Source organism: Balaenoptera borealis (genome assembly GCF_965194805.1).
Source record: "Balaenoptera borealis genome assembly, chromosome: X".
Lineage (NCBI taxonomy): Eukaryota > Metazoa > Chordata > Mammalia > Artiodactyla > Balaenopteridae > Balaenoptera > Balaenoptera borealis.
Window position 1 is genome coordinate 60,192,566 of NC_138881.1, and position 27,874 is coordinate 60,220,439.

At 43.7% G+C, this 27,874-nt stretch overlaps 2 protein-coding genes across 3 annotated transcripts in view; one reads left to right on the forward strand and one right to left on the reverse strand.

Moving 5' to 3' along the window:
- The first annotated feature begins 3,617 nt into the window (after nucleotides 1-3,617).
- The window catches only part of PIN4 (peptidylprolyl cis/trans isomerase, NIMA-interacting 4), a 58,420-nt gene continuing 34,163 nt past the window's right edge, over nucleotides 3,618-27,874 (forward strand). Inside the window, exons 1-4 of one of the 2 annotated variants that reach the window (XM_082377620.1) lie at nucleotides 3,619-3,765; nucleotides 6,348-6,421; nucleotides 12,373-12,492; nucleotides 12,884-13,059. In XM_082377620.1, the coding sequence (XP_082233746.1) occupies nucleotides 3,723-3,765; nucleotides 6,348-6,421; nucleotides 12,373-12,492; nucleotides 12,884-13,042 (396 nt within the window). In that variant the 5' untranslated portion in view covers nucleotides 3,619-3,722 and the 3' untranslated portion in view covers nucleotides 13,043-13,059. Of the gene's footprint in view, nucleotides 3,766-6,347; nucleotides 6,422-12,372; nucleotides 12,493-12,883; nucleotides 13,060-27,874 lie in introns of those variants that run through there. The other variant, XM_082377621.1, reaches the window with a different exon arrangement.
- ERCC6L (ERCC excision repair 6 like, spindle assembly checkpoint helicase) overlaps nucleotides 13,155-27,874 on the reverse strand; it is a 53,298-nt gene continuing 38,578 nt past the window's right edge. Inside the window, exon 2 of the mRNA XM_082377037.1 lies at nucleotides 13,155-19,930. Coding sequence (XP_082233163.1) covers nucleotides 16,249-19,930 — 3,682 coding nt within the window. The 3' untranslated portion in view covers nucleotides 13,155-16,248. The remainder of the gene's footprint in view (nucleotides 19,931-27,874) is intronic.

Sequence of the window (27,874 nt, forward strand, 5' to 3'; positions counted from 1 at the left end):
AGATACTGGAATATTAATGTTCTCCAGAAACTGCAGCTCTTTTGCTTAGACAATGCTGGACAAACCTAGATGGAATATTCTTCTCTGACACCCTTTTTAAAAAAACAGTTGTTGGACTTCCCTGGTGGCGCACTGGTTAAGAATCCACTTGCCAATGCAGGGGACACGGGTTCGAGCCCTGGTCTGGGAAGATCCCACGTGCCGCGGACCAACTAAGCCTGTGTGCCACAACTACTGAGCCTGTGCTCTAGAGCCCGTGAGCCACAACTACTGAGCTCGCGTGCCACAACTATTGAAGCCCACGCGCCTAGAGCCCGTGCTCCGCAACAAGAGAAGCCACCGCAATGAGAAGCCCGTGCACCGCAATGAAGAGTAGCCCCCACTCGCCGCAACCAGAGAAAGCCTGCGTCCAGCAACGAAGACCAAACGCAGCCAAAAATAAATAAATTAAAACAGAACAAAACAAAAGTTGTTGGGACTTCCCTGGTGGCACAGTGGTTAAGACTCTGCGCTCCTAATGCAGGGGGCCTGGGTTCAATCCCTGGTCAGGGAACTAGATCCCACATGCATGCTGCAACTAAGAGTTCGCATGCCACAACTAAGAAGCCCTCGAGCTGCAACTAAGGAGCCTGCGAGCTGCATCTAAGGAGCCCACAACTAAGACATGGCACAACCAAATAAATAATAAGTAAAAATTTTTAAAAAACAGTTGTTCAAAGCTTATCTCATGTCAGACATGTTACAACAGCATGAAGAGGGACAGAAAGTTTTCCGCCCACTGACTGTGCTCAGGAGACACATCCATCCCATCAGCAATATCCCTCCATCCATTTGCCTTGATGGGTGGCTACTTTTGCAGGTGGCTATTCTCATCTACCATGTACTGAATTTTCCTGGTTTCAGTTTCCAAAGGTGACCTTTTTCTACCTTTGTCCCTAGAGTCTGGGGCCCAGAGCTCCCCATACACTGACCTCCTCTGAATGGGATCAACTAGAGCTCTGTGTTTTGTTGCATCAAGGCCCCCTTTCAGAATAAGCTCTGCTGGCATCTCAAATGGGGAAGAAACTGCAGCCCTTTGGTTGTGGAGCAGGTGGGGCAGGACAGTGAGTTTGGGTCAAGGTTTGTGAAACTGTGTCCTGGGAAGAGGGCTGCCAGCTTCCCTTCCTGATTTTCCTCATTTAAGAAATGTGTGGAAGAATCAGTCTGAGGAGATAATTAATAGAAAATACGACTGGCAGCCATCCCTGGCTCTGACTCACTGTGCACACTCCTGCAGTCGTTACCATGGTTTCGAGGCTGAAGTTTTCTCCTCTCTGCCTCCCTGCCCGCCCTGCTGTTCATTCGTCACTCTGCTCCCACAGGCTCCTCCACAGCTGGCCTCCACAGACTGGTGCAGACTTAACCCTGTATAGAGGCTAGCTTTTTTTGTTGTTTTTTTACAAATAGCATTATCTTTTTTCTTGAATAATAAAATATATATATATGCCAATTCATATAAACAGAATATAATTTAAACAGAAAAAAAATGAAAGTTAGCCATAAACTCACATCCCAAAGCTAACACTTGTTTGTGATGCATACTGCATAGTTGAGATCGTACATGATTTTATCAGTCTTAAAGTGCTTTTGACCTCAAAACCCCTGGACCTATGCCCATCGTTTTCTCCTTTGAACTACTGGCCTTTAGGCACTGCTTTGGGCACATTCAGCCACTTACACAGGCTTGTTTATTACTGTTGTTGTTGTTATCTGCTGGAACGCACAGAACTCTCACAACGTTCCAGGCACCAAGCATTTGCCAGGTACATCAGCCATTTAATGCTGGCTCTTCATTGGGGTCTGAACTTTGCTTCATTCCCACTGCAAGACTGCCATAGCCAGTGGTTGCAGGAAAGGCTGTCCCCTAAGAAAAACCAGAAGTAAAGGTGCCCCCTCAGCCTCCTGGCTGTGGATGAACTGATGAACATGAGGCCATACTGTCATTGTCAACCCGCCCCATCTCCCAGCTGAACTTTTAAAGTCAATACACAGATGGGATCCACCTCAGAAGTGGGGGAGCAATGATCTCCTCAGCGCTGGATGTGCTCCCCACAGTTGATCACTCCCAATCCAACACAAGGAGTGCCGAAGCTGTAACGTGTTCAGAAATGACAGCAGTACAACATGAGGGGGCTGCTTGTAATGTATGAGTTGGAGGTGGCACAGTCTCAGAAATACTTGATCCCCCAGTCTGGGCATGAAGCATCCCAAGTCCCACAAGACTGTATCCAAAAACTACTCTGAGCTGGAGGACCTATACATTCTGGCTGGCAGGGGCAAGCTAGGACAGCTATCTCATGGAGTAGAGGAAAAGCCCCGACCTTATTTTGGGAGGAGAGGGGTTGTGGATAAGGGTAAAAAGTTTAAGGGCATAAGTTCAAAACTCATTCACCTTAAGCTAACACTCCACAAGCTAGTCGTTGTTTTTTGTGCTTTACAAATACGAACTTGTTTAATTCTCTTCACACCCTATTAGCAGGTATTATTATCATCAATTCCATTTTACAGATGATGAAACTGAGCCAAAGAGAGGTGCGGTAACTTCCTCAAGGTCACAGAGCTAGTAACCAAATGGTGGAGCAGCGATTTGAAGCCAGGCGGTCCAGAATCCATGCTTTTAACTATATTACGCTGCACCATTACAGAAATTTTGAAAACTGTGCAGAAACATACACTGCACTGGCACCACTGGTCACGTTTTGCTGGATAGTCTTCCTGTCCTCTATAAGCAAATATTATATAGTACACGAGATGCCTTTTAAAAAAAAAAATCATATTCTATAGCTTGGTCTGTAACCTTCCTTAAAGCCATTTCTCGTGTCTCTACCGAGAGCTTTACACTAGTTATTTTAAGTGGAGCATATCTTATTGTGTGGTTGAAACATCATTTATTTAAACAATACCCTATTAAGGGGAATTTAGACTGCTTCCAATTTTTCTTCATGACAGAGCTCTGCAAGAGGCAGACGGGTGATAGTCTTCTTTTAAAAGAGGGAGGGTGGGAGGGAGATGCAAGAGGGAGTGGATTTGGGGATATATGTATACGTATGGCTGATTCACTTTGTTATACAACAGAAACTAACACACCATTGTAAAGCAATTATACGCCAATAAAGATGTTTTTAAAAAAAAAAGTACCTTTTGAACCCAGTCAACTACAGGCTGCAAAATAAACTTTAAAAAACGAAAACCCGCGAGGGAGTGTAGGCCCGTGTGTAGGAAGGCGCAGGAGGGAAAGGCGGCCGCCACTGTTCTTCCTGCTTTGCCTTTGTCTGGCGGCCCCGCGGGATTGGCTAGAGCCAGCGCGGAGAGACTGCAGAGGTCCGCGGCTTTCACTACGCGCGCATGGAGGAGGTGGGTAGGGAAGCGGGGGAGCTGGGGGCAAATAAGGGCATGTGAAAGAAGTTCAAAAAGCGCAGAGGCTGGGTTTACCGCCCCGGCCCAACCTTTGGCTCCGCCCCTCTACCCGGCCCGACCTCTTTATTGGTCAGACTCTTCAGCCCCCATTCGCCCTAGAGCCAAAGGACCGGGCCTGCCCCAAGATATGCCTGCTTCCGGAGCCACAGTAAGGATGGCCAATTGCGATGTCACTTTCAGGCATATGTTTAGGACATACCGGTGGGGCCTGAAGGGGCTTTGTTCGGTAATCGAAGCAGTTGAGAGGTCGACAGAGAATTTCGGAGATGCCGCCGAAAGGAAAAAGCGGTTCTGGGAAAGGGGGGAAAGGTACAGCAGCCAGAGCAACCAAGGAGAATGGGGTTGGGTGAGGAGCGGGTGGGAGGGAGCAGACCGGTGGTCCCCGGGGTCCGGGGCGGAGGCAGCGGGTGGCCAGTTACTAGAAGACTGACAAGGAAGTGATAAGTTGGAGACAGTCGGTGTGGACTTCTCTGGAAAGTTTTGATTAAAAAGCATGGGGATGAGATGGTGGATAGACGAGGCCAAAGGATTACGAGAAAACTTGATTTTGTTAGTTTTTTCCGAATGAGCAAAACTTGGGAGGCTGAAATGAAGGATCCAGTAGAGCTAGAGAGGTAAAGGTACAGACGAGTGTGATTTGGGAGAAAAGAAGTGGAGCAGTTGACCTTTGAATAGAAGAAGGGACACCTTATGTTTGACGTCACCAAGAGACGAGGATGGATGTGGTGGTAAAAATTGGGGCCAGAGGGGGGCAGTTTTTAGGAGATCTGGCTTAGTGGCCTGAATTTTTTAATAAAGTGGAAGGCAAGGGTAGTTTTTAAGACTGCGGGGCAGGGACTGGGTAGGGGTCTTGAGAGTGGTAAAGGTTTGGAATAGTCGTTGGGGTGATGGGAAAGGGGATAAAACACTTATAAAAGGATTTCTCTCAGGGCTGAGAGCCTAAGATTGAAGGCCATGAATTTGTAGAGGACACGATCTGCTTAGTCATGATTTACCTAGTACCATATAAGTGGCACAATACAGAACTGAAAAGAGCTAGGTGTAGCCTTGAGCCAAGGTTGAGGTTTTGTTGGACAATGATAATAGAAGGAAAGCAACACAAGGGAATTAAGGGTGCCAGTGGGGACGCAGTTCAGATGATCAAGCATGGGATCCAGACTGGGAAGGGAATGAGAAGTCTGATAATTAGAGGGACATAGCAGGATAAAGGGACTGAATGGGGGGGGGGGCGGCTCTGTGAAATTAAAGAGCCCGTGTTGTGGGAATGAGGCATGAGAAAGCTGGAAGAACAGAGAGTTGTAGCCAGAGACTGAACTACTAGTTCTGAGTGGCACAGTTCCATCGTGTGCCCCTGGCAACAGGTGGCCTGGAGTAAAAGGCATGGGCATTTGGGAAGGAGGTCCAGAAGTGTGAGATTAGACTGTTGGATGATTCCTCTGCATAGATGGTGAGGTCATCCAAGATGATGGCAGTGGTGAGGGTGGAAAGGAAGCCTGAAGTTGCTGCCAGAGTCGTCAGTCAATCAGGGAGTGAGGTGGCAGTCAGAAGATGACAGCATCCAGTGGGGGAGAGGATGGAATAATTGGAAGGTATCATTGTTCTAGAGTGAATATACAGCAAACCCCTTGAAGAGTTTGGTGTAATAAAACTCCTTTGGCAGTAACATTTTCTTAGGCATTTGGTGGTCAGCATTTTGGATTTTCAGTTTGGTTGAGCATTTATTGAACAACTGTTGTGTGCTAGGCTTTGGAGATCCTAAGACAAGTAAGATGGAGTCTCCTGAATAAAATTTTTCAATGGCTCCCTATTACTTCTAGGATAAATTCCAAGTTCCTTAATGGGGCCCACAGGCCCTCATGCCCTAATCCTCAACCACCTCCCCTGGGCTCATCTCACAGCACTCCCACCTCAGATTTGGCTTCACCCATAGTTTCCTGCACATACTACACTGTTCCCTCACCCTGGAATGTCTCCTCACCTATGTCCTTTCTTTGCCTGGTCAGCTCCTACTCATCCAGGAAAGCTTCCCTGACTGGCTAAAATGTCCCTTTGTGCTTCCACAGCCCCCTGTCTGTAGAGCATAGCTCATTCTCCTGAAAAGATCTATCTTACATAACTTTACATAACCATCTTCCCCAGTAGTATATGAGCTCCCTGAAGGAAGGTACCATGGCTTGTTCATCTTTGTATCCCCAGTGCCTGGAACTTAGTTATTTAGGAAATGTTTATTGAACTGAACACTTAATCCAACAATAGTTCTTAGGAATATCAGCCTCTGACAGTAAGTATGCTGCTATCAACACAGAAGTTGGCATAGTAGCAAAATGACACAATAGTAAAATGTAGAATGCTGCCAGTGGTTTTTAATCAGAATATCGATAACTTTTCTTAGGAAGGTATCTATAGGCAATGTAGTCGACTCCAGGAGTTTGGACATCAATGTGTTCTTTAGCCAGATATGGGTGGTGGGAAATTTGATCTTTATTTAAAATATATTCTTGGAGATTTTACTTACTGGAATTGTGAGTATTCAGATACATAGTTGCAGTGCTTATTAGAAATCTCACAAGAGCTCAGGGGTTTGCCCTTAGAAGGCAGGATTTCAAATTGGGTCCAGAGAATCTGGGCCAGGCTTTTGGCTCTCCCATTCAACTATTAGCACACTCACTTGTGTATCCATTTTCCTTGAAGGGTTTACGTAGGGCACAAATTTCCTGTTTTAAGAGGTGAGTCACGGGTTAATTTAGCTTGATGTAGTAAAGTGTCTACAGAGTTCCCTTTTGAAGCTTGGTGCTATGATGGAAGTATCAACTCCTATTGTGTTGAACTTTTCTGTAAATAACAAGGTGAAGGTGCAGTTTAAATGAATACCTGTCATCTCTTCTCTAAAGGAAAAGCAGCCTCTGGGAGTGAGAGTTCTGACAAGAAGGCTCAGGGTCCCAAAGGTGGTGGCAGTGCAGTAAAGGTGAGTTACTTGTTCCTTTTTTTCATGTTAAATATAAATAACATACATCTGTTATTTTGGTTCACATAAAAGGAAAAGACAGTATGCTTAACTCATTCTAAGGCTAGCCTAATACTGATGTAAGATAACACAAAAGTGGAAAATAATAGATCACTCTCGCTTATGAAAAGTAATTCATTTAAAATATTTTCTCAAATGTTTTCTCAGACATCCAGAATTTCTTCATACTCTAGTATTTTTCCTTAAAATGTATTAAGTTAGGTCTTCCCAAGTAAGTGAATGAATTATTTCTCAGGACGAAATAATATTTGACAAAACGAAGAACTGAGATGAACAGGCAAAGGCACGGGTCTCATTAGATAGCTCCCCCGCTCGTGAGCTACAAGCCAGAGCCCTGACCATGAAAATGAGGGGACACAGTTGCAAATAATTACTTGAAGTACTTGACCTAGTGCCAGAGGGGGTGTCTGCCCTGGGAAAATATAATCTGCAAACAGAATTATACTGCTTAGTGCTACGTAACAAGGCAGTTTCCACGTTTCAGTCAGGATATGGGGTTCCATACTTTGATTCATTCATTCATTAAAGATTTAGTGACATCTGCCCTGTGCCAAGCAGTGTATTAAATTCTGGGTATTTCAAAAAACAAAAAGACAGATAAGAGATGGTCCCTGTTATCACAGTCTAGTTGGGAGCAGTTAGGTAAAGAAAGAAATTTCATTGCTATATGAGAAGAGCTGTAGTGGAGTTGTATCATATAAATGCACCCATACACATGCAGCCAAAAAAAAGGAGAGCGAATGTAAATAGTGTGGGCCATTCTGCCCACTTTTCTACTCAGTGAACCCAGAGAGAGAGAGAGAGATGGGAGACATGAATTTGCTTTTCCATAGTCGACCTCCATTCGCGTATGAACATCCAACCATGTAAAGTGGGATTCTGGTATCCAAAGATAATTTTCATAAAACATGGTGCCTGAATGCAAGCCAGCTACTTCGTCCTGGAGTCCAGCTGAAGAAGCGGTCATTGTTACAACACAGGTGGGGGAGACAGGCTGTGTTGGGCTTACTGAGGGCTGACATGTTGGTTTCAAGTACACCATATTCGTAAGGGTTGTTGTAGGGTAATTTTGACTGTTATGTGCTGACTTTCACAAGCACCTAACCTAAGAGACTGCTCCACTGCATATGGCTTTAAAGAGGCATCTTGTCCTTTCTGGAAAAAAATAAGTTCAGTGTGGCTATACCTGAGGTATATGGAAAGGAGTGGCATGTAATTAGCTAGGAAAGTCAATTAGGATTAAACTCTTTTGTTAAGCTTTTCCTTTTGAGATAATTTTAGACTCACATTCAATTGTAAGGTAGATGTACCTTTTATACATGTACATGTACTTTTTACCCTGTTTCCCCAATGGTAACATCTTACAAAACCCTAGTACATTAGCACAACCAGGAGATTGTCATTGCTACAGTCAAGATCCAGAATATTTCCATCACCCCAGGGATTCCTCCTGTTGCCCTTTTATAGTGATACCCACTTCCCTCCCACCCCTACCCCTGCCTCCTCCTTGACCCCATAGCAGCGACTAATCTCTTCTCCATTTCTGTAATTTTATGATTTCCATATGAGTGAAATGATACAGTGTGTAACCTTTCGGGATTGGCTTTTTTTCTGCTCAGCATAATTCTCTGGAGATTTCATTCTAGTTGTGTGTATCCATAGTCTGTTCCTTTGTATTACTGAGTAGTGTTCCGTGGAATGGAAGTGCCGTAGTGTGTTGAACTGTTCACCTGCTAGAGTACAGCTGGGTTGTCTCCAGTGTTTGTGAAGGCCCCAGCAGGGGAGGGACCCCAAACCCTCCAGCCTTTTAGGGTCTAGGCTCCTTCCACATCCTGCTATTCTGCTTCAGACCCCACTCCGGAACCCACCCCTGCCCTGTGTCACTAGAGCTGCCCAGATTCTGAAGCCCACCTGCCGACCACAACTTCCTTGCTTCCCCTCACTTCCCACCTCCCCCAATCCTGTTCTGTTCCTCTCCACGCACAGACTTCCAGGCAGGCCCTCAGGCCTGCCCTGTTCGCCTCACCGTCTCTCAGGCCTCATGTCTGTTCTCCAAATCCTGTATGTCTTGTAGGCTGGAAATTAGATGGAAGGGTTTGACCACTGGATCAAGGAGCCCCACCTTCTTTTCCTTTTGGTCATCCACTGCATCCACCTGCCAGACTACAACTCAGGATCAATCCAATTATCTACTTTCTTTACACTCAGACCCAGAACTGCTGGGCCCCACTGGAGAGTTACACAGCCTCAGGGGTTGGGGCCACTGATTCCTGGTCTCTAACCTGAGCTGGGCCCTCACTACTGCACAGCGATCCTTTGCCACTTGCCTCAAGCCATCCACCACCCTCCTCCAGTCAGTCAGCAGACAACTTCATCCAGGGTTCTCAACCCCTGTGTACATCAGATTCACCTGAAGAGCTTCTAAAAGTCTCAATGCCTAGGGGCCCACCCCAGACCAGCTGCCTCAGAATCTCTGGCGGGTGGGGACTGGACCTTGATATATTTTTTTGAAGCTCTTGGTGTGATTCTGACATTTGCCAGGGTTGAGAAACACTGATCCAGTCTCATGGGGTTGGTGTGAGGACTTCATGAGATCACACATGTAAAGCGCTTAGCACAGTGCCTAGCGAGTATTAAGTACTCGATAACTGAAATATTGTTATAACTGTCACAAGAAAATGGAAACTAGAACTTTAGTCACGAACTCATGGCTTCCCAGCCCCCTACCAACAAAGTTATCTTCACCCACACCTCCCTCATCTCTCTTCTCACCTCTCCTCCTTTAAGGCTAACTGATTTTTCCAGCAGTGCTCTGAATGCCCAGCCTTGCTCCTTCATTTATCTCCACCCTCTTTCTTTGCTCTGTCTTCAACCTTTCCCTCTTTACTGCATCTTTCCCTTCATTCTGAAAATACAGCCAGGGATCTTTAAAATATATCCGTGACTGTGACCCTTTCCCTTTGACTAGAGCCCTTTCTCCTTCTTTTCTAACTCGGTTAGTTGGGGAAAACCCACCTGCATTACTGTCCTGCTTCCTGTTACTTCCTCAGTCAGTTGCTGCAGCCTGGCTTGTGCACTTACTACTCTTCTGAAACAGCTTTTGCTAAGGTCCTCAGTCAATCATTGCTAAATTGATTGTACTCCTAACCTGATCACTCTGAAGCATTTAACCCTGTTGACCATTTCCTCCTTGAAACTTTCTCTTGCCTTGGTTTCTTTTAACACACCTTTCTCTCTACCTGTCTGGCCCTTCGTTTTTATCATGCTTGTTGAGCTTCTTTCTTTGCTTATTGCTTACACATTGATATTCTCCACGGATGTCTTGAGTCTGCTTTCCTCCTCTTCTCAGTCTGTGTAGCCTCCCTGGGTGATCCGTTACCTCCCATAGCGTCAGCTACTACCTCCATGCTCATCACTCCCACATTCTCTCTGGAGCTTGGTCTCTCCTAAGACACCAGTCTCATACAGTTGCCAGTTGGTCGGTCACACTTGCAAACTCCACAGGTACTACAGACTCATTATGTCTAACCCATCAAACTGTCTAAAGCAGAATACTTGTTTATTCATTTATAAATGTATGTATGTATTTTTGGCTGCGTTGGGTCTTCGTTGCTGCACGCGGGCGTTCTCTAGTGGCAGCGAGTGGGGGCTACTCTTCGTTGCGGTGCGCGGGCTTCTCATTGCGGTGGCTTCTCTTATTGCGGAGCACGGGCTCTAGGCACGCGAGCTTCAGTAGTTGTGGCTCACGGGCTCTAAAGCACAGGCTCAGTAATTCTGGTGCATGGGATGCTCCACAGCATGTGGGATCTTCCCCGGCCAGGGATCGACCCCGTGTCCCCAGCATTGGCAGGCAGATTCTTAACCACTGCGCCACCAGGGAAGTTATTCATTTATAAAGTGGTGGATGGGATCCCCTTTCTGTGATCATGAATGCTTTGTGCACTTTCCCAATCGTTGAACCAGAAGGTTGCTTTGTGAGTGTGGAATCAGAAAGACGGAGGCAGTCGAGAAGGTGTTTTAGCCAGGCCAAGATGAGGTCTGAGAAACCATCCTCGTCCCCCAACATGTCTCTCTCTAGTGTCCAGGTTGTTTGTCCCTGTCTCCCCTGGACAGTGCTGGACACATTCTATAGAAGTTTGCCTCCCTGAGCCCTACTTTTCGATACATTCTTTCCTTTGCTGTGTCTGTATCTCCTGTGTCGCTCCTCCAGTCAGGGATCCTCTCACCCCCCGTTTCAGTAATTGAATCCTGAGGACAGCCATGGTTTGTCTGTCTCTATAGGGAGACACCTTTAGCCCCCACCCTAGTACACGACAGTAAGAAATGAATAACGGGTTCTATTTGAACGAGAAATGGGAAATCCTACAAAACAGATATCTTGACAAAATCATTTTTAAGGATACAGTGATTTTTTTTAAAACATGGCTTTATGTAAACATAGGTTACATTTGAATACTTCTCTAGGGTTGAGTATTCTTTCTTTTTTTAAAAGATTTATTATTTATTTATTTATTTTATTTTTGGCTGTGTGGGGGCTTAGTTGCGACACGCGGGATCTTTCCTTGCGGCTCGTGGGCTTCTCTCTAGTTGTGGCGTGTGGGTTTTCTCTTCTCTAGTTGTGGCGAGCAAGCTCCAGGGTGCGTGGGCTCTGTAGTTGTGGTGCATGGGTTCCAGAGCGCGTGCGCTCTGTAGTTTTTGCAGCACACGGGCTCTACTTGAGGCAGGCAATCTCAGTAGTTGTGGCATGCAGGCTTAGTTACCCTGCGGCATGTGGGATCTTAGTTCCCTGACTAGGGGTCAAACCAGTGTCCCCTGCATTGGCAGGCGGATTCTTTTTTTTTTTTTTAATTTATTTATTTATTTTTGGCTGTGTTGGGTCTTCGTTTTTCTATACGAGGGCTTTCCCCAGTTGCAGCAAGTGGGGGCCACTCTTCATCGCGGTGCGCAGGCCTCTCACTATCGCTGCCTCTTTTGTTGCGGAGCACAGGCTCCAGATGCGCAGGCTCAGTAGTTGTGGCTCATGGGCCCAGTCGCTCTGTGGCATGTGGGATCTTCCCAGACCAGGGCTCGAGCCCATGTCCCCTGCATTGGCAGGCAGATTCTCAACCACTGCGCCACCAGGGAAGCCCGGCAGGTGGATTCTTAACCATTGCACCACCAGGGAAGTCCCCGGGTTGAGTATTCTTAATCTTCAACATATGATTCATTTTCAAAGTGTTAATTGTGGGGAGGCTTTATACATTGGGCCTCTTTTGGTGAAAAGTATTTCCTGGTGGGTTTTTTTCATATCATCCCCACTTTTTGATGAAATAATAGCTAACCTTTATTGAGTGCTAGCTGCATCATCTCAATCTTCACAACCCTATGAGAACATATAGGTACTGTTATCTCAGTGCACAAATGGGGAAACATTCAGAGGTTTAAAAACATGCCTAAGGGACTTCCCTGGTGGTTCAGCAGTTAATCCCTGGCGGTTCAGCAGTTAATCCCTGGCTGGGGAACTAAGATCCTGCATGCTGCGAGGTACAGCCTAAAAAAATAAAAATGCTTAAGATCATACAGGAGAGTGGGGATTTGACTCCAGGACCTAAGCTCTCAACCATTATCATGTTTCCTCCTCCTGTTACCATTGAGGTACATGGTAAAGGCTGGGAGCTTCCCACAGCCAAGTGCCCATTTTCCATCTAAATCCGGGTTCTGAGATATTGTCTTGATATGGGAAATGGGTTTGTGGCCATCGCCCAACTGGGCAGACTTCCAGGATTTTCCATTGCCATGAGCGAATGTGTTTTTTTCATTAGTGGGGGGTAGTCCTGACATGACTGCTGTACTGTGAGGAAAGGAATCATTTGGGTCTCCATGTATTACGTGAACATACTTTTTCCTTGTAGGTCAGACACATTCTGTGTGAAAAACATGGAAAAATCTTGGAAGCCATGGAAAAGTTAAAGTCTGGAATGAAATTCAATGAAGTGGCCACACAATACAGTGAAGATAAAGCCAGGCAAGGGGTATGGTGCACTCATCATTTAAAATGTCCCCCATGGAGGACACACAGCAGTAGGGATTATTTCTGTTTCGCCATTAATTTTAGCCATATCTTAGTTTAAAGATCTTAAAAAAGCAGAAATGTCCAACTTGTGAACAGTTGAATACGGGTCACCTTTGTCTAAACCTAGGCATAACCAAACTTGCACAACTAACAGACACCTAGCAACATTGTGAGTGTTTGTATGTTCAGCCTAGGGTTCAGCCCTGTTTGTCCTTGTCGAGCCTACTTCTCTCCAGCCCAGATGAATAAACCTAGGAACCTTAGCATTCGTGTTGGGAAATTCTCAAGCTACAGCAGACCTGTGCCCTCTTCAGGGCCACTTGACATCACAAATCTTTTGGGTTTTTCAGGGCGACTTGGGTTGGATGACCAGAGGGTCCATGGTGGGACCATTTCAAGAAGCAGCATTCGCCTTGCCTATAAGTGTGCTGGATAAGCCTGTGTTTACAGACCCTCCAGTTAAGACAAAATTCGGGTATCATATTATAATGGTTGAAGGGAGAAAATAAAATTGTATGAAAGACTACATGTGTTTTATACATTGTTTATTTCTTTAAAAGGTGTTGAATAATCCTTGTATTTTATGAACTCTGTCATCATGGGTTTGTGGGTGCAGAATCAGGTGGGTAAATGTTGGTGTGCATGGTAGTAGGTATTCAGTCAGTGGTTCTTTAAGATAAGTCAAGCAGACTCCTTTTAACCTGTTAGTCCCTTCCCTCCGAGAACTGCTTTATCTGATTCTCAGTATATCCCATAAGTTAATTTAGAAACCATCTCTAGGGGCTTCCATGGTGGTGCAGTGGTTAAGAATCCACCTGCCAATGCAGGGGACACGGGTTCGAGCCCTGGCCCGGGAAGATCCCACATGACGTGGAGCAACTAAGCCTGTGTGCCACAGCCATTCAGTCCATGTAGGGAAACGGTGAGCTGGAGTTAGATGCAGACTATGAATTGCTGAATCACACAGTGTTATCACTGGGACTTTTTTCAATAATGACATATATTCAATCATATCACCCTCCCTAAAATATTAGTCGGTCGTCTGTATCCACGGTTCTGCATTCACAGATTCAACCAACTGCAGATCAGAAATATTTTTTAAAAAATTACAGGGCTGGGGGCTTCCCTGGTGGCGCAGTGGTTGAGAATCTGCCTGCCAATGCAGGGGACGCGGGTTCGAGCCCTGGTCTGGGAAGATCCCACATGCCGCGGAGCAACTCGGCCCGTGAGTCACAATCACTGAGCCTGTGCGTCTGGAGCCTGTGCTCGGCAACGAGGCCGCGATAGTGAGAGGCCCGCACACCGCGATGAAGAGTGGCCCCTGCACCACGATGAAGAGTGGCCCCCGCTTGCCACAACTAGAGAAAGCCCTCGCACAGAAACGAAGACCCAACACAGCCATACATACATACATACATACATACATACATAAAAAGAATGTAAGCAGACAAGAATATCATTAAAAAAAGAAAAAATTACAGGGCTGGGGCTTCCCTGGTGGCGCAGTGTTTGAGAATCCGCCTGCCAATGCAGGGGACACGGGTTCGAGCCCTAGTCTGGGAAGATCCCACATGCCGCGGAGCAACTAGGCCCGTGAGCCACAACTACTGAGCCTGCGCGTCTGAAGCCTGTGCCCCGCAACAAGAGAGGCCGCGACGGTGAGAGGCCCACGCACCGCGATGAAGAGTGGCCCGCTTGCCGCAACTAGAGAAAGCCCTCGCACAGAAACGAAGACCCAACACAGCCAAAAATAAAAATAAATAAATAAATAAAAATTTAAAAAAAAATACAGGGCTGGACTTCCCTGGTGGCGCAGTGGTTAAGAATCCGCCTGCCAATGCAGGGGACACGGGTTCCAGCCCTGGTCCAGGAGGATCCCACATGCCGCGGAGCAACTAAGCCCGTGCACCACAACTACTGAGCCTGCGCTGTACAGCCCATGAACCACAACTACTGAAGCCCATGCGCCTAGAGCCCATGCTCCGCAACGAGAAGCCACCACAATGAGAAGCCCACGCACCGCAACGAAGAGTAGCCCCCACTTGCTGCAACTAGAGAAAGCCCACGGGCAGCAACGAAGACCCAACGCAGCCAAAAATTAATTAATTAATAAAAAAATTCCAGAAACTTCCAAAAAGCAAAACTTGAGTTTGCCATGCACAGGCCTAACTATTCACATAACACTTATATTGTATCTACAAACTATTCGCAATTTATATTTATGTTGTATTATAAGTAATATTATAAGTATTATATGTATTATAAGTATTATAAGTAATTATAAGTAATCTAGAGATGATTTTAAAGTACATGTGAGAATGTGTGTAGGTTATATGTAAATACTACACCATTTTATATGAGGGACTTGAGCATCTGCGGAGTTTGGTATCCGCAGGGAGTCCTGGAAGCAATCCCCCTTTGATACTGAGGGGCAACTGTAATTATGTCTTTCGGTAAGAGCAAAATTTTGTACTATCAATAAATAACCTAGGGGCTTCCCTGGTGGCGCAGTGGTTAAGAATCCGCCTGCCAATGCAGGGGACACAGGTTCCAGCCCTGGTCCGGGAAGATGCCACATGCTTCGGAGCAACTAAGCCCATGCACACAACTACTGAAGCCCGCATGCCTAGAGCCCATGCTCCGCAACAAGAGAAGCCACTGCTCGCCACAACGAGAGAAAGCCTGCACACAGCAACAAAGATCCAGTGCAGCCAAAATAAATAAATAAATAAATAAATAATGAAAAACTAAAGCACTAAAAAAAAAAAAAAAAAAAGGTCAGTTATTATAGTGGCTTTTCACTAGGTAACACATGGTTAACAATCCATTTCACCCCTTACTGCGTGATCTTGGGCAGGTCACAGCTTCACTGAGCCATTTCCTCAACTAAAAAATGGAAATGCTACCCTCGACCTCAAAGGATTAAACAAGAAACCTATGTAGAGTACCTAATACCTAGTCAGTACTTGATAAATTCTCCAGTGACAGAGCACAGAGTGCTGTGCTGCACTTTATGTTTCTGGGAGGGAACCAAACTCCTTTTCAGTCTACAGCCTGAAGATATAATGTGCTAGCATGTGTCAGAATGCAGCTGGTGGTGAGTGAAGGATGGCCAAATGGTCGGCAAAGGGACTCCAGGGTAGGGTGCCGGTGATAAAGAAGCCCAGCACCAGGTAGCTTATCCCAGTCTTCGGCTATAGTGAACCGAGAGCCTACAATAGCAATGTTAAGTGGGTCTTAGATCTGGAATACTAATGACAGACTTCTGCCAAAATGAATTTTTATATGCATTTGCCAATATCAATCATCTCACTGAAAGTAAATGAAAAGTAACTTTAATATTATCTGAACTGTGATATACAAAATTGATCATTTTCAGAATAAAATTTAAAATGGCCAGAGTAATGTTACAAAAATTTCTCTAGAAATAACACAGTTCTATTACGTTTACAGAGTATGCCTAAAAGGAAAATATAAGAATATTTGAGTAAAGAAATATTAACCTAGTGCTCAGAATACCAGAATATATGTATAGAAGAAAGCAGAAGCAGGTGGTAAAGGCAAAATTTACAAAAAAAAAGTTGGAAACAAAAACTCCCTTTTTGACTTCTCTCACCTTAAGCCTGAATGCTTCATGCTCCCAAAGAATCCAATTATGGGAACAAATTACCTTATACTCAGTTTCGTTTTAAAATACAATAAACAGGTTATATTCTCAAGTTTTATTAAGTTGCTTATACAAACTTAAAGTCATGAGCATGACTTCAGAATCTGAGCTTTTTATGTCAAGTGCTTTAACTAAGCAGTCTAAGGCTTCCTGTATTTTTCCACACTCTTTCAGTTCTTTTCCACGCAAGACAAGAGTCTCATAGTCGTCTGCAGCCTCCAGTGCCTCATCCTGGGGAGAGTCAACCAACTGTCCACCAGACAAAGGCTCAGGGTCACCAGGAAAGGTCTCCTGAGCCAGAGCATCAGGCTTAGGTGTACTTAACCGGCTAGACTTATTTTCTGAAGACAGTGTTTCTCTGGAAGGATCTTCTTCTGTATGCTCTGGGGCTTCACCACTGCTTTCCTCTGCTCCTTCCTCCAGGTAATCTTCAGCAACTTTTGCTTCACTGCTATTGTCAAGTCTTTCCTCCATATCCTCCACATGGTCTAAAACCACATTAATAAGAGACCTCCTAGAAGCCAGGGATATTCTAGAGTTTATAGACTTATTTAAACTATCAGATATTTTAGGTGAAAAGAACCTTCCAGGTGGACTGACGTCATTTTTGGGAGTTGAGGCATCAAATTGTTTTACAGATAAAAACGGGAAGGGAGATGTGTTGAATGGGTTTGTGCCTGAAGTATCTGTAATAAAAGTATCATGTTCAACTTCATCGTCTGAATCGATACGTCTAGCTTTTCTTCTGACTTTCACATTAACTACTACTTCTTCTGGCTCATCATCTTTCTCAGAAAGATCCACACTGAGACATGCTTTGCTATGCACGGACTCTGCTCTGGAATTAGCTGCAGAGCCACACAAGCTATTTTCTTTCTCCACATGCTCCAAAGACTGACTGGAAAATTTTTTTCCATTGTCTGCAGAGTCTTCCAAGAAAAGATTGAAGTCACATGCATACTGTGCTGAAGATGCTAAAGGTTCCTCTTCCAACTTGGCCTCATTCACTTGAGCATCCTGTAGTGCACTGTGGGCTGCTGCTAAGTCATCATCAGCTATTTTAATAACAGATACATTCGATTCTGGCCTTTGATATTCCTTTGTTTCGGGATTAGCAGGCCAGGGATTGCAGTGATGTAAAATCTCATCCTCCTCTAGTTGATCTAGATTTGGCCCAAGATCAGCTCTGACTGACTTGCTAGGTAAAAAATTGAAACTTCCCTGAGGGCTCTCTTGCTGTGCCTCCTGCATAGGCCCCTCTTGCGATGCCTCTTTTTGGAGAGCCATTCCTGATAAAGAGTCAGTCCAAATTTCTTCTACATCTTCACACCCCTTGTGTAAAGTAGCTACAAAATCAGCATCAAATGTACTTGCACACAGGTGCCTACCATCTTGTGGGGTGGTAACGTTCATCTTTCTCCTGGCAAGATCTTGTTTTTCACCCTCTTGGGGCAGATCCTCAATGATTACACTTGCCATTTGGGGACTGATTTCTTCTTCCTGGGTGTGGTGAGTTGGTAGAAGAGGTGAAGGCCGAGGCTGTGGTTTATTTAATTCATGGCATTTCTTCTTTGTTTGAGAAGGAAATACAGGTTCTCTCAGCCATATCCCCTCATTTCCAGCTTTTTGTCTTTCCATTAAGAACTCTGTATTTTGAGACTCGAATTCAACAAGGAATTGAGCTTTCTGAACCCTTTGTTGAATATAGTGAGAGTCTTCGATCACATCAAGCTCTTCTTTAACAGATAGGTCATGCGTGTACATCAAATCATGGTCTGAGATTCCAGCTATCCTCAAAGAGTGCAGGAAGGCAATATGTTCATCTAGTTTCTTATCAGATCTCCTCTGAGCAGCATGCAAAGACTGAAGCTGCATCTGGGTTGCAGAGTTCTGAAAATCCTCAATTGTAAAGAGCTCTCTCAATTCTTGTTTACTAAAATATCGGAAAGGGTTCTTTTTATCACCAGTAGTTTGTCTTATTAATGAGTCCTTGAAAACCTGTCTTCTGTATATTTTTTCCTCTACAGTTCCACAAGTGATTAGCCTATAAACTACAACATTTTCTTTTTGTCCAATTCGGTAAACTCTATCCACAGCTTGAGCATCAGTTGCAGGATTCCAGCTAGGGTCAAAGATGACCACTCTACTTGCTGCGGTTAGTGTTAAGCCAACACCACCTACTTGAGTGGTAAGCAGAAAAACAGAGTAATCTTTATTTTGCTGGAATAAGCTAATTCTTTTTTCTCGTTCCACAAGATGAGTAACTGTTCCATCGATTCTCAATATCTTAAAGTGCCTATTCTTTAACAGGCGTTCGATGATGTTTAGAATTCGTCTTGACTGGCAAAACACCAGAGTTTGATGCCCTTCATCTCGCAGTCTCTTAAGCAGGCCCATTAGAAATATCATTTTTCCAGATTCTTCCATCAGTGCATCATCACTTATTTGATCAATATGGTCCACATCTGAGGAATCTTCCCCTTCAATTTCATCTTGAACAGAGAATTTGATAGCTCCTAGATTCAGCAAACCACAAGCCCGTGCAGATAGCAGCCTAGGATGATCACAGAGCTTCTTTAAGACACCTAGCTCAGCCAAAGGTGAGCGTGTCTCCATTAACAACTCCTTGATATGATCTAGAGACACGAATTTCCTGTATATTTCTTCCTGTAAAGGTACAAGACGTATCCAAATAATTAAATCATTTTTTCTGGAAAGGGAAGGCATTTCACATATGGCACCAACATCTGGACTCTTTTCACTAAGCTGGACCTCTGGGTTGCTTGACTTTTTCTTCTGTACCTCTTCTTTAGTCCTCCTAAGAAAATAGGGCTTTATGATTGCCATTAAGTTTTCAGATATTTTAAATCCTAAGGCTTTTTCCCCTGGGGTAGCATCCTTCTCTCTTGCTCTAGTAATAGGATTTTCGTACTCCATTTTAAAAGTTTTTAATGTTCCTAGCAGGGACCCTTGACAAGCAAAATCAAACAGGGACCACAGTTCTTGTAAATTATTCTGGATCGGGGTTCCTGTGAGGAGGATGCGATTACTGGCAGGGATTGCACGAGCACATATTGCTGACTTGGTAGATGAGGTTTTTATTTTATGTGCTTCATCAAGGATGACATAGTCCCACACAAACTCTTGGCCATTCAAGCTGGAAAGTTGCTGCCAATTATTGATTAACATTTGGTATGTGGTGATAATGACACCATTCCTTTGCTGAATCCGACTGAGGTTTCTGGTACGTTCATCCTTGCTAGGACCGTGAAAGGTTTTGACTCTCATTCCTGGGGTCCACTTGACAAATTCTTTTAGCCACGTGCTGATGAGACTGGTTGGCATGATCAGTAGCACATGGTTCACAAGTGAAGCATCAAACATACCAGAAAGGAAAGCAATGATTTGAACAGTCTTTCCTAATCCCATATCATCTGCCAGAATACCACCTCTCCTTCCATCCCTATACAGGCTATAGAGGAAAGCTACACCTTCCTTCTGGTACTCAAATAGTTGGTTGTGCAGTTCTCGATAGAGCAGCAGGCCAGAGTTGCACACATCCGTGAATTCATCATCTCCATGTTCTGCCAACTCCTCCAAGGCTTCCTGTATTTTTTGGATTCTGCTCATCACCTTTTCATTGGGAAAAATGTCCTTTGCCAAATTGAAAAGTTTAAGTGCTTCTTCCAGATCTCCATTCTTAGTTGCTTCTTTGGCCTCTTTCACGTATCTGTAAAAAACAAAAGTTTAAAAAAAGATATATATACATAGAGATTGACAGGTAGAAGATTAGAAAGAAAGGAAACAGATTGAACATTCAGTCTAAGAACACTTTAGAGTCCATTTTGGAATCCAAACCACAGTTGAGCTTTCAATATCCTCAATTCAGGATGGGAAAGATTAGCACAGAAGATGCCAATGAAAGCTGGCACCACTTAAGAAGACACAAATATCCACCAGGCACTGCCAGCAACAACTTCAGGCACTAGTTGTAGGAAATGTATGTGCAAAGGTTATTGCACATACAGTAACAAACCAACCAACCTATATTGTGGGAGCATGGAAACAGGAAGATACATGGGCACTTCTCGGACCTTATTTTTCTGGACCTCTGTTCACACTATTGATTACTCTCTCCTTACAATTCCCTCCTTCCACCGGATTCCTATAGATTCCTCCTGGTTTCCTCCCCCATCGCTGGCCCTTTCTTCTCTGTGTCCTTCTTAGGCTCCTATTCTTCCTCCGCAAGGGCTCAGTCCTGGGCCCTCTTCTCACTCCTTTTACTCTCTCCTCATCATCTCCCAGAGCTTCCACTCCAACCTATGTGCTCATAACTCCCAAAGCACTTTCTCCAACTCAGGGCTTGCCCTCAAGCTCTAGTCTAGACCCATATTCCAACTACCTTCTGGACATCTCCACTTGAAAGTTTCACATGCACCTCCAATTCAATTAATCCCAAATTAAACTTATTATTTCCCCTCTTAAAACGTGCTTCTCGGCACTTCCCTGGTGGTCCAGTGGCTAAGACTCTGTGCTCCCAATGCAGGGGGTCCAGGTTCGATCCCTGGTCAGGGAACTAGATCCCACATGCATGCCACAACTAAGAGTCCGCATGCTGCAACCAAGAAGCCCGCATGCCACAACTAAGATCCCGTGTGCCACAACTGGGACCTGGTGCAGCATGCATGAATGCATAAATAAATAAACGTGCTTCCCCATTTGTGTGGTAATAAATGACACTACCATCCACTTAGCCATACAAGCTAGAAATCTGAAGATAATCCTTGACCTCCAAACCAAATATGAGTCATCCTTGACTTCTCCCTCTTTTTAACCACCTCACCCCTTAGCCAACAGTCCCCCAAGCCCTACTAACTTTATTTTCCAAATATAACCTGTGTCAAAACAGAAATATAGATCAATGGAACAGTATAGAAAGCCCAGAGATAAACCCACACACATATGGTCACCTTATCTTTGATAAAGGAGGCAAGAATACACAATGGAGAAAAGACAGCCTCTTCAATAAGTGGTACTGGGAAAACTGGACAGCTACATGTAAAAGAATGAAATTAGAACACTCCCTAACACCATACACAAAAATAAACTCAAAATGGATTAAAGACCTAAATGTAAGGCCAGACACTATCAAACTCTTAGAGGAAAGCATAGGCAGAACACTCTATGACATAAATCACAGCAATATCCTTTTTGACCCACCTCCTACAGCAATGGAAATAAAAACAAAAATAAACAAATGGGACCTAATGAAACTTAAAAGCTTTTGCACAGCAAAGGAAACCATAAACAAGATGAAAAGACAACCCTCAGAATGGGAGAAAATATTTGCAAACGAAGCAACTGACAGAGGATTAATCTCCAAAATATACAAGCAGCTCATGCAGCTCAATATCAAAAAAAACAGGGCTTCCCCAGTGGCGCAGTGGTTGAGAATCTGCCTGCCAATGCAGGGGACACGGGTTCGAGCCCTGGTCTGGGAGGATCCCACATGCCACGGAGCAACTAGGCCCGTGAGCCACAACTACTGAGCCTACGCATCTGGAGCCTGTGCTCCCAACAAGAGAGGCCGCGATAGTGAGAGGCCCGTGCACCGCGATGAAGAGTGGCCCCCGCTTGCCACAACTAGAGAAAGCCCTCGCACAGAAACGAAGACCCAACACAGCCAAAGATAAATAAATTTAATTAAAACAAAAAACAAACAAACAAAAAAAAACAAATAGAAACATATTTTTAAAAAAAACAAACAAGCAACCCAATCCAAAAATGGGCAGAAGACCTAAATAGACATTTCTCCAAAGAAGATATACAGATTGCCAACAAACACATGAAAGGATGCTCAACATCACTAATCATTAGAGAAATGCAAATCAAAACTACAGTGAGGTATTACCTCACACCAGTCAGAATGGCCATCATCAAAAAATCTACAAACAATAAATGCTGGAGAGGGTACGGAGAAAAGGGAACGCTCTTGCACTGTTGGTGGGAATGTAAATTGATACAGCCACTATGGAGAACATTATGGAGGTTCCTTAAAAAACTAAAAATAGAACTACCATATGACCCAGCAATCCTGCTACTGGGCATATACCCTGAAAAAACCATAATTCAAAAAGAGTCATTCAGCCATTAATCTGGTGGAAACTCAGCTGAGTGTACTGCGATTTAGTCTTGACTCTAAACACCTGGGGTTAGTGTCAGACTCCAAGGCTGCCCCCACTTCAGACGCCAGCTGCAAGTCTCAGGGGGTCCGCAAGCCACCACACTTCTGATTGACTGGCTATAAATTCAGGCGTTCCTGTGACACCTTCAGCTTCGATAATTCACTAGAATGACTCACAGAACCCAGGAAAGTGTGAAAGAGGATGATCATGTCTTGAAGCTTTATATTTCTAAACTAATACAGATAAAACTTGTAGAAGGTGCATGGAAAAGGAACCTTGGAAAAGAGAGTTTTGTGTGTGATCAGGATTGGCTAAGAGTAGAGTGAATTTAATTAAGTGAACTTTATGGTTAAAAGTAAGCTGGTGCAAGACTGAAGTTTGATTTGCCCTCTGTTAAGAGAACAAAGTTTCCTGCAATACTGAGCTGCTCTTGACCACAGATTGTAAGTTTCTTTCTCTAGCTAGCTTGGAGTTTTCCAAAGGGCCCCTGAGCCATCTCAGAAAGAGCTATGAAACTAATTAGGATTGCTTGGTATGTTAAATTACATTGTCAGATGAATGGTGATAAACATTCTTAGGTTATACTGTATGGGTAAGTGTCATTAATGTAAATATTCCAGAAAAAAATTATATAAAGGTCCTAAAAATTGAAAAAAAAGAGTCATGTACCACAGTGTTCATTGCAGCTCTATTTATAATAGCCAGGACATGGAAACAACCTAAATGTTCATCAACAGATGAATGGATAAAGAAGATGTGGCACATACATACAATGGAATATTACTCAGCCATAAAAGAAACGAAATTGAGTTATTTGTAGCAAGGTGGATGGACCTAGAGACTGTCATACAGAGTGAAGTAAGTCAGAAAGAGAAAAATAAATACCGTATGCTAACACATATATATGGAATCTAAAAAAGAAAAAAAATGGTTCTGAAGAACCTAGAGGCAGGACAGGAATAAAGACGCAGACATAGAGAATGGACTTGAGGACATGGGGAGGGGGAAGGGTAAGCTGGGACGAAGTGAGAGAGTGGCATGAACATATATACACTACCAAATGTAAAATAGATAGCTAGTGGGAAGCAGCCGCATCGCAAAGGGAGATCAGCTCGGTGCTCTGTGTCCACCTAGAGGGGTGGGATAGGGAGGGAGAGAGATGCAAGAGGGAGGAGATATGGGGATGTATGTATATGTATAGCTGATTTACTTTGTTATACAGCAGAAACTAACACACCAGTGCAAAGCAATTATACTCCAATAAGGATGTTAAAAAACAAACAAACAAACAAAAACAAATATAACCTGTGTCTTTCTCTCCCATCTCTACTACTACTGTGGTCCAAGTCACCATCATCTCTGGATTGGATAACTGCAACTTCCTACTCACTGGTCTCCCTACATCCACTCTTGGCCCCTCTAATACATTCTCTACATAGCAGCCAGTGATATTGTCTTAAAACATAAAAGAAATAGTCACTCTTCTGCTTAAAATTCTTCAGTGGTTTACAGTTGGTAAGATTTTGAAAGGATGCCATAACAATTCACTGAGGAAAGGATAGTCTTTTCAACTAAATATCCATGTGCAAAAGAATGAAAGTGGTCCCCGACCTCACACCATACACAAAAATTAATTCAAAATGAATCAAAGACCTAAATATAAGTGCTAAAACTACAAAACTCTTAGAAGAAAATATAAGTATAAATCTCCATGACCTTGGATTTGGCAATGGTTTCTTAGATATGATGCCAAACACAGCAGCAACCAAAGGGAAAAATAAATTGGGCTTCATAAAAGCTAAAAACTTGGGGACTTCCCTGGTGGTCCAGAGGATAGGACTCCACACTCCCAATGCAGGGGACCCGGGTTGATCCCTGGTCAGGGAACTAGATCCCACATGCATGCCACAACTGAAGAGCCTGCATGCCACAACTAAGACCTGGTACAGCCAAATAAATAAATAAATAAAATATTTTTTAAAAAAACAGCTAAAAGCTTTTGTGCTTCAAAGGATACCATGAAGAAAGTGAAAAGACAACCAAAGGAATGAGAGAAAATACTTGCAAATCTTGTACCTGGATAAAGGATTTTTACCTAGAATATATAAAGAACTCTAACAACTCAATAATTAAAAGACAAATAGGGACTTCCCTGGCTGTCCAGTGGTCAGGACTCAGCGCTTTCAGTGCGGTGGCCCCGTGTTTGATCCCTGGTCAGGGAACTAGGATCCCACAAGCCGCGCAGCGCAGCCAAAAAAAAAAAAAAAAAAGACAACCCAATTAAGGTGGTCAAAGGATCTAACTAGACATTTCTCCAAAGAAGATATACAAATAGCCAATAACCACATGAAAAGATGCTCAACATCATTAGTCATCAGGGGAAATGCAAACCAAAACCACAATGATACCACTTCATGCCCATTAGGATGGCTAGAATCAAAAAGAGAGAAAATACCAAGTGTTGGCAGCAACGTGGAAAAACTGGAACTCTATAACACTGTTGGTAGGAATGTAAAATGGTGCAGCTGCTTTGGAAATTAGTCTGTCAGTTCCTCAAAAAGTTACACATAGAGTTACCATGTGATTTAGGAATTCTACTCCCAGGTACATACTCAAGAGAAATGAAAACATTTGATCACAGAAAATCTTGTACATAAATGTTCATAGCAGTATTATATTATTCACAAAGCCAAAAGGGGAAGTAACACAAATGTCCATCAACTGATGAATAGATAAAAATGTGGTATATCCACACAATGGAATATTATGCAGCCATAAAAAGGAATGAAATACTGATTCATGCTACAGCATGAATGAGTCGTGGAAACATTTTGCTGCATGAAATAATAAGCCAGTCACTCACAGATGCAGAGAACAAACTAGTGGTTACCAGTGGGGAGAGGGATGGGGGAGGGACAATATAGGGGTAGGGGATTAAGAGGTACAAACTATTAGGTATAAAATAAGCTACAATGATATATTGTACAACACAGGGAATATAGCCAATATTTTATAATAACTATAAATGGAGTATAACCTTTGAAAATTGTGAATCACTATATTGTACATCTGTAATTTACATAATACTGTATATCAACTATACATACAAAAAAAAAAGGCAGTCACAAAAGGCCACGCATTTTATGATTCCATTTATATGAAATGTCCAGAACAGGCAAATTCACAGAAAAAGTAGATTAGTGGTTGCCAGGGGCTGGGGGGCTGGGGGATTCATGGACTTGGGGGTGGTACGTATGATGGCTAAAGGGTAAGGAATTTCTTTTGGGGTGATGAAAATGTTCTAAAACTAATTGTGGTGATGGGTGCACAACTCTGTGAACATACTAAAAATTATTAAATTGTACATTTTAAATCGGTGAAATGTATGGTATGAGAATGATACCTCAACGAAGCTGTTAACAAAACAAAACAAAACAAAAATCTTGGGACTTCCCTGGTGGTGCAGTGGTTAAGAATCCGCCTGCCAATGCAGGGGACACGGGTTCGATACCTGGTCCAGGAAGATCCCACATGCCGCGGAGCAACTAACCCCATGTGCCACAACTACTGAGCCTATGCACCACAACTGCTGAAGCCTGTGTGCTCTAGGGCCTGTGCTCCGCAACAAGAGAAGCCACCGCTATGAGAAGCCCGAGCACCGCAACGAAAAGTAGCCACCGCTCGCCGCAACTAGAGAAAGCCCATGTGCAGCAAGACCCAAAGCAGCCAAAAAAAAAAAATCTTCAGTGGCTTCCTATGGCCTACAGAATGAAGTTTAAGCTCCTTAGCTTGGCATTCCAAGCCCTGACTGATACAGCCAGGAACTGCTGACCTCTCTGCCTTAACTTCTGCCACCTCCTGCCTCAAACATTTTATTTTAACCCCTTATGCCCATCATACTGTGTTATGGCCTGTAAAGCTTAAGCTCACACCACCTTCCTTTTCTGGAGTACACTCCTCTCCTTTCACCAAGCTTACCTCAATGAACTCATTCTTTTTTTTTTAAATTAATTAATTAATTTATTTATTTATTTATTTATTTATTTGTGGCTGCATTGGGTCTTCATTGCTGAGCGCAGGCTTTCTCTAGTTGCGGCAAGCCAGGGGTTCCTCTTCGTTGCGGTGCACGGGCTCAGTAGTTGTGGCACACAGGCTTAGTTGCTCTGCGGCATGTGGGATCTTCCCGGACCAGGGCTCAAACCCGTGTCTCCTGCATTGGCAGGCAGATTCTTAACCACTGCACCACCAGGGAAGTCCTGAACTCATTCTTTAAGACAGTGATTCTCAATGTTCTGTAGAATCTCCTGAAGGGCTTGTTAAAACACAGGTTGCTGGACCCCAACACCAGATTTTCTGATTCTGTAGTGAGGCCCAAGAATTTGTAGTTCTATACAGTTCCCATGTAATGCTAATGCTTCTGGTCCAGAGACCACACTTTAAGAGCTGCTTTAAGATCAGGCCTCACCTGCAGTTCCTCTAGGATGCCTTTCATCCCTACCCTATCCCCCATCTGGATCAGTTGTTTCACCTCAGTACTCCTCTATGTGTTCATCTCTATCAGTACATTTAACATATTGTATTAAAACCATTACAAAACAATCTAGCTGTATTACAAATGTATGAAAAAACCTCATTGAAGGGGGTGGAGGGAAAAGGTGCTGACCTAAGTAACCTAGGAAATGAATGAAGTCTGTAAGACTAAAACCAAAAGAAACAACATAAGCATGTACTCTAGTGGATAAAGTTGTTTCCCATGGGGGTTATAAGCTAACAATTCTGATACTGCAATGCATGTATACTAGAGTTGAAGAATTAAGTAAATGGATGGCAGAGAGTGGGAGCCAGGTTTCTGACTGTTGGAGTGGGATTTTACAGATTGGCAAGAGGAGGTTAGAATGATCCATGTGGTAATGGATCAGAGTTGGAGACATCAGTACAAACCCACGTTCAACATAAATACAGATAGTTACACCTAGAAATATTTACAGACCTGTGTATACACATGGGTTAGTATATACACATATTTCCTTGCTCTGTCAGCTAAGAGGGCCTAGAAGCAAAGAAACCCCAGCAGCAACAAGTACACTTAGCACCCATATCTTTTTTTAAACATCTTTATTGGAGTATAATTGATTTACAGTGGTTTCTGCTGTATAACAAAGTGAGTCAGCTATACACATACATATATCCCCATATCCCCTCCCTCTTGCATCTCCCTCCCACCCTCCCTATCCCACCCCTCCAGGTAGCACCCATATCTTGGTTTCTAATACCATTTGCCAATAAAAAGAACCGGGCCTCCTTGGAAAAATGGCTAATTCTAGGGCTGTGGCAAGAAATCTATAAGATGCACAGAAATATCTCGCATTCCTATACACTAACAATGAACGATCAGAAGGAAAAATTAAGGAAACAATCCCATTCACCATTGCAACAAAAAGAATAAAATACCAAGGAATAAACCTACCTAGGGAGACAAAAGACCTGTA